The 9,843-nt window shown below is 48.4% G+C and overlaps 1 protein-coding gene across 1 annotated transcript in view; it reads right to left on the reverse strand.

The window, feature by feature from the left end:
• Window positions 1–988: 988 nt before the first annotated feature.
• LOC101990121 (complement C3-like) overlaps window positions 989–9,843 on the reverse strand; it is a 28,105-nt gene continuing 19,250 nt past the window's right edge. The window contains exons 27-35 of the mRNA XM_005371145.1: window positions 9,336–9,494; window positions 8,831–8,890; window positions 8,634–8,724; window positions 8,471–8,522; window positions 3,705–3,792; window positions 3,515–3,604; window positions 2,153–2,258; window positions 1,564–1,653; window positions 989–1,131 (exon numbers count right to left, since the gene is read on the reverse strand). Of these exons, the coding sequence (XP_005371202.1) occupies window positions 989–1,131; window positions 1,564–1,653; window positions 2,153–2,258; window positions 3,515–3,604; window positions 3,705–3,792; window positions 8,471–8,522; window positions 8,634–8,724; window positions 8,831–8,890; window positions 9,336–9,494 (879 nt within the window). The remainder of the gene's footprint in view (window positions 1,132–1,563; window positions 1,654–2,152; window positions 2,259–3,514; window positions 3,605–3,704; window positions 3,793–8,470; window positions 8,523–8,633; window positions 8,725–8,830; window positions 8,891–9,335; window positions 9,495–9,843) is intronic.

The following is a 9,843-nucleotide window of genomic DNA, read 5'->3' on the forward strand; positions in this document are numbered from 1 at the left end:
TGGTCTCTGCTTCAATTCTTCCCTTGATGACAAACGGTCAACTATAAAATGAAATAAAACTTTGCCTCCCCAGATGCTTTAGGTCATCCTCTGTCACAGAGAGGCCAATCCGAATACGTGTACATGGTCATGTGTGTGGGCGGGTGCATGTTTGTGTGTGTGTGTGTGTGTGTGTGTGTAGGTCAGAGAGCACCTTTGTCCTTTTCTGTTTTTGCATGTGTCTATGTGTGTTAGTGCAGCACTTGCAGAAGCCAGAAGAGGGTGCTGGTTCTCCTGGAGGTGACTTCCATGCATCTGATGTGGAGTGCTCGAACTCACGGAGCCAGCTCTCCAGCCAGCCTTGTTCCTTGTAGTTTTTTTGAGACAGGATCTAACTGAGACCTTGAACTCACTGATATGGCTAGGTTGGCCCTGAGAACCTCCTGGCTCTACCTCCTTGGTGCTCAAGTTAGTGACAGGTGCCACCATGCTGAGTTTTTTAGCTAGGTGCTGGGGATCAAACCTCATGCTTGGGTATCCAGAGCCACACTGACTGAGCTGTCCCCATCCACAGTCCCACTCAGCCATGGCTATGGACTACAGCCTCCTGGCCACCCCACCCGTGGTCAACCCACCTTCTCTCACCACAGATTCCCTTCTGTTTAGCTACATTCTTGTCAGTGAAACTTCAGGTTCTGGAGGAAGGGCCCTTGAGACTCAGGAAATAAGTGAGACTTACAAGGCCCACAAGGCCTCTTCCAGAGCCTATAAAAGTCATTCACCCTCCTGCAACGAACCCCTCATTCCAGCTCTCATGAGGAACCCCAGCAACTCACTGGTTCAGCAGGCTGGACCTGGGTGGTCTGTGCTCTATCTAGGGTGAATGCCTCCCTAGGGAACATCACACAACACGGCCAACGGCCCTTCGCTACACATCTACACATGTCCCAAACACAACATTCACACTCAGCCACACGCACCATGGCTGTTCCCTGCTGGTCACACACCATCACGCCACCTGTCGCTCACTCTGCAAGGTCGGACAAACCCACTGGAAGCCACACTCACCGTAGTCAACTCCAGGTTCGCAAGCCTTTTCCAGCCGGTCGTTCAGGCTGACCTTCTCCTGTGCCTGATGCATGAAGCAGTTCTCTGCGGGGGCGGGGGCGGGTAACACAGGCTCTTGGGCCCCCTGACCCTCCAGGACCCACTGTCTGTGTTGGGGCTGGAGCCAGAGGGGACACCTATCCCACTCCATATTCCCTGGACGAGGCTTTCAGGCCATTCCCCACCCATGGGAGCAGAGAATCTGTGTCACTGTGTCTTGCCCGGATCCACCCTTCACACCCTCCAGGTGCCCACCTCCTGGTTCCCATCTTCATGGTATCCCCCTCCTGGTGCCCACCCTCGTGGTGCCCTTCTTCCTGGTGCCTACCCTAATGGTATCCACCCTCCTGGTGACCATCTTCCTGGTGCCCACCTTCCTGGTGCCCACCCTCCTGGTGCCCATACTCCTTGTGCCTACCCTCATGGCGCCCACCCTCCAGGTGCCCACCCTCCTCTGCCCACCCTCCTGGTGCCCACCCTCAGCACAACGGCACATTTCGTTGTGGCAGAGCTTGCTCAGCATTCCATCCTCCTTATCCATATGGTAAAACTGGGTGCAGGATTCCTCTGTGGGGAGAGGTGAGAAGAAGTCAGAGGGCTAAGAACTGCACCTCAGGGATCATTCCTGCTAAGAAATGCCCAATGTTTGAGTTCCCTTAGCACTGAGATGCTGGGTCCCCACCCTCAGACCCCTGTGACGCTCAGAACCCAGGTCTTTGATCTTTCAGCCTTTAGACAGTATTGTATTGAGACTCCATCTAGAGCCCTGAGACTCTCAGATGTCCAAACTCTAGGTCCCTGGAATTCTCAGGCCCCCCAGCCTCCAGATCCCTGTGACCCTCAGACCTCCAACCTCCAGGTCTCTGGGACCCTCAAAACCCCAATCCTCAAATCCTTGGACTCCAAGTCTCCCAATTCTTCTATTCCTAGGACCCAAGGAACCTCAGCACATGGATCTCCAGGACCCCCAATGTTTGATCATTGGTGCTGCCAGATCTGATGCTCAGATCTCCAGGTTCCTTGAACACCCAGAACACCCAATATCCAGTCCTCACTGGCTGCTCACCCAGGTTGTAATAGGAGTAGACCTTAACCGACCCGGGCTGGATGAGTCCCACATTGAAGAACTGGTGAACGTTGAAGGATAGACATTCTTCTTCAGAGTGTGAGATCTGAGGGGAAGAATAGAGCTGGTCAGTGAGTGTCACAGAGGGAGCCCGTGGAACCACTGTGAAGAGTTGTGGGACCAAGCATATTCTAGAATAGTGGTTTCCAACCTGTGGGTTGTAACCCCTTTGGGGGTTGAATGACCCTTTCACAGCGATCAACTGAGACCATCGGAAAGTACAGATATTTATGTTATGATTCATAACACTAGTAAATTTCAGTTATGAAGTAGCAATAAAACAAATCTTATGGTTGGAGGTCGGCACCACATGAGGAGGTGCAGTAAAGGGTTGTGGTGTCAGGAAGGTTGGGAAGCCCTGCTCTAGAAGGTGGGGGAAGAATCAGCATCAGTGAATGTTTGCAGCCTCACACCGAGTTAGAGGTATCAGGTGACAGAGCTCTGGCCTGCTGGTCACTGTCTTCCTGCTGTTGTTTGAATACAACTTCTTTTCATTCATACCACAGCCACAATGTAATGGCATAAACTAGACCCAACCTTTAGGGGAGATAACTGGGTCATAGGGGATTAATGCCTGTCTGGGAGGAGCTGGCTTTGTCACTGTGATGTAGGTCATTATAAAAACGAGTGGGCTTCCTGGACTTCTCTCGGCCCTGCCTGCAGTGTGTGGCTTTATCCTTGCGCTCTCTCTGTCCATCATGCCCAGAAGCTTTTGTTAGAGGCTGAATAGTTGGGATCAATCAGTCTCCGGCAGTTTTTATCCAAAACTTTGAGCAAAGTCCCTCTCTATGTCACACCACCTCAGGTGTTTTGTGAGAACAACATGAAGGGTGCTGTGACACTGCTCATGAAACATCACAGATAGCCGGGTATGGTGACATACCACTATCACTCCTGTGCTCAGGAGGACGAGGCAGGAGGAGCTGTGAGTTTGGGGACAGTTCAGGCCACATGGACAGACCCTGCATTCACTGTCAAACTCACTTAAAAGTCACTTCTCTTAGGCTATTGCTACAAACGCGAAGATCCTAAGGATGACAGACCCCAATGTGGAAGGAGTCTGGTCCCTGCATATGGAGCAGAATTCTGTCTCTTGTCACTTACCCAGACCAATTAGACTATGGGGGAGATGGGCAACAGTCTTAGGCTGGTCACCTTATTTTACAAACTCTCTGACCACCTCACAGCACAGATCTTGTATTCCCAAGCCTGGGGCTAGCCTGAGCTGTCACAATGGAGGGAGAAACTCAGCTAGGAAGGGGAAAGAAGAGAGGCATGGAAGCCCCCTTGGGGCAACAGTACCTTTTCGAGGTAGATGATGAGGGTGTTCTTGGTGGAGAAGGCTGAGTTCATCTCGTACTTGGAGATGTATCTGTCCACTCCCGTGCTCAGCTGAGGGAGAGCAGAGTTGGTGAAAATCCCTCCTCGTCTCCCTGCAGCCTCTTCCAGACCTCAGACTCTTCTCCTGCACCCCAGCCCCAAGCCTCCCTACCCGTTCCAGGTCGTTTGTGTCTGGAACAAATCCAGTCATCATGGAGATGTCCAAGATGGACATGGTTGCATCCACATCTCCCAGGTACCTGTCCATGGCAGAATAAAAGGTTGTGTGATTTCAGGATGGGGGCAGCATCTAGGGTCAGTGTCTGAATGATGGGTCTCACTCCAGGCTCCTGCTTCCCACCCAGCACTGAAGAAGAGTTTGGTTTGGGAAACACTTGTCTGAGGGCAATGTAAGTAGACACAGACAGGCATCATGGTTCATGATGCTGTCAGTGGCTGAGGTGGGAGGATTATGGGCTGAGGATAGCCTGAGCTACTTAATGCGTTATCCTAGAGGTGGTTTAGCACTGTGGATGACTGGCAGGATGGTATGGAGTGGTGGAGGGCCGGTGTGGCAGTGTGGAAGGCTGGCTTGGCAATGTGGAAGACCAGTATGGCAATCTGAAGTGCTAACCTGTCAATATGGAGGGCCAGTGTGGCAATGTGGAGGGCTGGCTTGGCACTGTGGAGGGCGGTGTGGCAGTGTGAAGGGCTGGCATGGCAGTGTGGAGGGCTGGAGTGGTAATTTGGAGGGCTAGTGTGGCTGTGTGGAGGCCGGCGTGACAAAGTGTAGGGCCAGTGTGGCGGCCTGTTGTGGCAGCGCTTTGGGCCAGCGTGGCAGTGTGGAGGCTGGCGTACCAGTGTGGAGGGCTTGATTGGCAATGTGGAGGTCTGGCATGGCAGTGTCGAGGGCTGGCGTGGCAGTGTGGAGTGCCAGAGTGGCAGTGTGGAGGGACAACGTGGCAGTGTGGAGTGCTGGTGTGGCAGTGTGGAGGGACAGCGTGGCAGTGTGGAGGGCTGCTGTGGCAGTGTGAAAGGCCAGCGTGGCAGCTTAATCAGTTAAAATGCTTGCTGTCCAAACATGAGGACCTGAATGATATAGGAGTGTCTTCTATCTATCTATTGTTTTCATTAGTTAATTAATAAAGAAAACTGCTTGGCCTGATAGGTCAGAACATAGGTAGGCAGGGAAGACAGAACAGAATGCTGGGAGGAAGAAGGCAGTGAGGCAGTTGCGATGAAGCGCCAGCCCAAGGTGGACATAGGTTAGAATCTTCCCGGTTAGTCACCACCTTGTGGTGCTACACACATGAAGAGAAATGGGTTAACCAAGATGTGAGAATTAGCAAGTAAGAGGCTGGAGCTAATGGGCCAGGCTGTGTTTAAATGAAAACAGTTTGTATGTTGTTATTTCAGGTGTAAAGCTAGCTGTGTGTGATCGGGGCAGAATGAAAAGCAGGCCTGCCCACAGCTCCACAAATGGCACCCAGACGTGGATAACTGAATCCACAGAAAGCCTGAGAAAGCTTAGGAAAGAATAGAGTAAAACATGTTTTCTTGATAGCAGCAATTTCTTGGGTCTACTCTGCTTGCTAGAGGCAAGCAAGCACTCTCATCTAAGAGAGGCTTTCTGACTCAGCTTTAGCTGCAAAACCTTGCAGCTCTTTTAAGAGGTCCTACCATGAAACACTTAAACGGTGTTGATGGAAAGCTGAATGCATGCTTTTCGGTTTTCAGCCTTAGCAGGAAAAAAGCGGAGCTGTTTTAAAATGCTGCCTTTCTGGGCCATCAAGTCAGGGCAAACTCTGACTCAGGCAGGCAGTCTGACTGAGTGTGGTCTGTGAGCAGAATGCTGCAGCTTGCTTGCTGGCAGGGACCTAGAAATGTCATAGAGTTGTGGCGATAAACATGGCTACAGCTGGTACCTCTGTGTGAGGTTGTAACGCTAAGGAATGGGCTGGATCCAGCCACCAAAGTCACGGCATTAGTCCTACCAATATTGCTTGGTAAATTAAAGACTCATGTGTTCACAAAAAGAGAGATATTCAGTAAAAGGAAGATTCAAAGTCAAAGATAACCTCTAAATAGTTTACGGTGTGTTAAAAATATGTGTAGGCTAAAGGTTAAAGTTCTTAAAGTAAAAAAAAAGAAAAAGAAAAAGAAAGAGAGTAGTTGGGTATGGTGGTATACACCTTTAATCCCAACACTTGAAAGGCAGAGGTAGATTGACCTCTGTGACTTCAAGGTATGGCAGGATATACCTGTAATCCCAATGCCTGGGAGGCAGAGACAGACAGATCTCTGTGAGTTCAAGGACAGCCTGGTCTACAGTTATTCCAGCACAAAGATATGCAGAGAACCTGTCTCAAAAAGTAAAAGTAAAAATAAAAGAAATACAGGTTAAAATAAAGATGCACAAAGATGGAAAATCCACAGAGAATCTTGGTACTGTATGCTAGTATGCTCTCTTTGCATTGTTTGAATGCTGAGGAAGGAGCAACAGCTACTAAAAGAAATTTGTTATAAATGCTGCTGAACTAATCCAACATAGATATTTTGATAATACCTTGACTTCAAAATTTGGATCTAAGGTTATGATGCTTTGGAAAAGTTCTTCTTTTGTTTTCACAGAGGGTGAGACCCTGTGGATTGCTTCTATCCCAATATGGTATGATAGACCATGTCCTCCTGAAAGGTTGCTGTGAACACCTTCAAAAAAATTACTTCACTCAACTGCTTACTGAGATGACTCTAGCACACAGGTTATAACATGAAAGACCTGAATAACAGCACCCCCATTCAGCACAAAGCAGTTTGGAGAGAAAAAACTGTGCCCATATTCCCAAATACTGTTTATAAATCTTCTTTTACATTTAAAGGGGGATATGATATAGATATGACTAATTTATATTGATACAAATTTTGTTATATGTATATGTATTTCTGCTCTTGATTAAGGTGTTGTGATTGTGTAGTTCATTAAAAAATGTAATGTATAATTAAGAAATATAGGTTGTTAATGGATAATCATCAATAATAGTCTAGCTTGTAGTCACATTAGTTAGATTTTCTAGATATATAGAGATATATTTCAGTTAGATAGGCATCTTTCATATCTTTCAAAGACAACAGAATATGGTATTTAAAATGTTTTAATAACAGGGTTTTTCATGACAATGAGACATGTCTGCTCCTGGCAGCACTAACCTACTTCAAGAGGAAGATGGGCATCAAAGAGGCTCCTTATAGAATTGGTTAGCCATTTGGGCAAGAAACTGCTCTTGCCTGGACTGTTGTATAAACTGGACACAGAGAGAGGACTGCTGAACTTGCCTAAAAGTGAGATGATATTTCAGGGTTCCTGATTCATGAAAGAGTCTGCGAGACATTCTGCAGGACACAGCAGATAGTGACTGAACTGTCTTTGAAATTTCCTGCTTCATGGAAAAATCTACTGGATACTATGGGCCTGAAGGTCGAAGATGGATGCCCAACGGTACAAAAGAACTTTCGGTGACTGTCCAGGCAGCGAGATGTCTCTGTCATTTCTAGAGTTTGGAAGTTGCTTACTTCTTGTTTACTTAGGTAATATTGTATCCTTCTGGAGTCTTTGATGGAGTTGAAGGATGGATAGTCATAATTTTAGTTTTCCTTAGTTATGATAAAAGATAAAGTAGATATAAATATTGTAACTGTAATACTTGCTTGATAACTGTTTTGTTATATGTAATTTTACTATGTTAAAATTAAAGCCTTCCTTTTTGTTTAAACAGAAAAAGGGGAAATGATGCAGGAGTGTATTCTATCTATCTGTTGTTTTCATTGGTTAATTAATAAAGAAAACTTCTTGGCCTGATAAGTCAGAACATAGGTAGGCGGGGAAGACAGAACAGAATGCTGGGAGGAAGAAGGCAGTGAGGTAGTCGCGATGAAGCTCCGGCCCAAGGTGGACATAGGTTAGAATTTTCCAGGTGAGCCACCACCTTGTGGTGCTATACACATTAACCAAGATGTGAGAATCAGCAAGTAAGAGGCTAGAGGTAATGGGCCAGGCAGTGTTTAAATGAATACAATTTGTGTGTTGTTATTTTGGGTGTAAAGCTAGCCAAGTGTGATCCAGGCAGGATAAAAAGCAGGCCTGGCCACAGCTCCTTCTACACCTGAGGTTAATCCACCATTATTCATGTTAAGAAGAAGAGCTCAACCTATGGTGGCTAATACCATTAATCACTGAGCCATCTCCCTGGAACACACTTGTACTTCCAGCCCTGGGGACACAGTCAGGAGGATCTTTAGGCTCACTACCTGGCCAGCCTTGTGTACTTGGCAAATTCCAGGCCAAAGAGAATTCCAGGCCAGGGAGATGGTTCAATGGGTAAAGGTGTTAAACACTACACTTAACAACCTGAGTTCAAACCCAGAACCCCATATGGTGAAAAGAGAGATCCATCTCCTACAAATTGTCTTCCTACCTCCATGTGTAAGCTGTGGCATGAAAAATGTGTACACACAAACACACACTCACATACATATACACATATGTGAACGCATACACAGACACAGACATACACAATGCATGCGCGAGTATGCACGCTCACATGATCACGGAGAGAGGAAACAGGCCAACAGAGATGGTCACAAATAAGAAAAGCGAAAATTGCCCAAGTAGTGAAGTCTGAATGTGATTCCAATGGCGCTAGGCAGGAGGGACGATGGAGGGAATGGTCTTGTGAGAGATGTGTGGTGTGCCCGGGGGATGGCAAGCTTGCCAGCGCGAATGAAGAAGTGAACAGAGGGGAAGGAGATGGACTGAGGATGCCACTCATGGCTACAGTGCTTGCGGCATGCCCAAAGCAGGGGCTCTGGCCTACCACGATGACGAAGTCTTTCTAGAGGGAGAGAGTAACCAGGATGAACCCCAGGGACCCAGATCCTCACCTGGTACAGATGCTAAGGGTCATGGTTCTCTTGGCATCTGCGGGCTTCTTGGCTACAAATAGAAGCAGAAGCATACGTGGTATCTTCGGGTCCTGGTTCAGGAGGAGGGCAGGGATGGGACAGGACTGGGGTCAGAAGGTGACAGGGGGGTCATTCCTCTTACCTGTGTCAGGGGCTGGTTCTATAGTGACCCTGAGGTCGAACTTCTTGCAGGCAGCTTTGCCTTTGGCTTTGGCATGATACACTGTCACTACCTGTGGGGATGAGCGCAGGATCCCATGAGAACACTGAACAGCTGAGGACAGGGAGAGGGGGCAGGAGAAAAAGATGGGCCCAGCAGGTGTGGGTCCCCTTCCTTACCGACAATGTGCCTTCACCTTTCCCTTTGGCTGTCAGAGAGAAGGCCTCGTTTTGCTTGGTCTGCACAGGGTTGGGGGCAGAAGAAGGGAAGTTACCAGCTAGCTTCAGGACCAGGAAGATGGCCCTGTGGGCAAGGTGCTTGTCTGATAAACGTGAGAACCTGGGTTTGATCCCAAGAATCCATGTCAAACAAACTGGTCATGGGCTTGAGATCCTAGCACTGGGGAGGCAGAGACAGGGGGATCTTTGGCCCTGCTGGCCACCTAGTCTAGTCTATTTGGTAAACTTTAGCCCAGTGAGAGACTTAGCTCAACAAGTAATATGGACAGCACCTAAGGAATGGTATGTAAGGTTGTCCTCCAGCCCCACCACACAAATGTACCCACACCTGGACACAGACATGCATATACGTGAGCGCATATGGCTCCCGCAAGGCATCTGACCTCTCCTGCAGCCCTGGATGGTACAGAAGGTGGATGTGAGGGAGGGAGGGGTAAAACCATACCTCTTCTGATCGTAAGAGGCTGCCAGTTTCCCAGAGCAGGCGGAACATGGTTGGGGCGCTGCGGCTGGGAAGGTGGAAGGACACATCCATGTTCAACTCCTTGTGGTCAGGGACGTCTGTTTGGTATTGGGCCAAGGCTTGGAATACCATGAAGGTGGCCTAGAGCCCATGCGAGAGAGATTGTTAGCTTTGCATTCTCATTGGTGGTTAGGAAGTCCTGGGGAGAGATGACCATGTGTGAGTCAGAATTATGGCATCAGCACCACACACAGAACCTGCCGGAGACTGCAAAGATAAAGTTGAAAAAAGGTGGATGTCCCAGAGCTCCCTGTGAGAGAAAATCGGGCCAGGGATGGTTATCAGTCAGCCTGTGGCCTAGAACCCACCAGAGTGTGAAGGGACTAGCAGAGGTTATTAGAAACTCAAGTCAGGGATGGTTATCAGTCAGCCTGTGGGCTAGAACCCACCAGAGCATGAAGGGACTAGCAGAGGTCATTAGAAACTCAGG

This window comes from Microtus ochrogaster, unplaced genomic scaffold (assembly GCF_000317375.1).
Source record: "Microtus ochrogaster isolate Prairie Vole_2 unplaced genomic scaffold, MicOch1.0 UNK98, whole genome shotgun sequence".
Lineage (NCBI taxonomy): Eukaryota > Metazoa > Chordata > Mammalia > Rodentia > Cricetidae > Microtus > Microtus ochrogaster.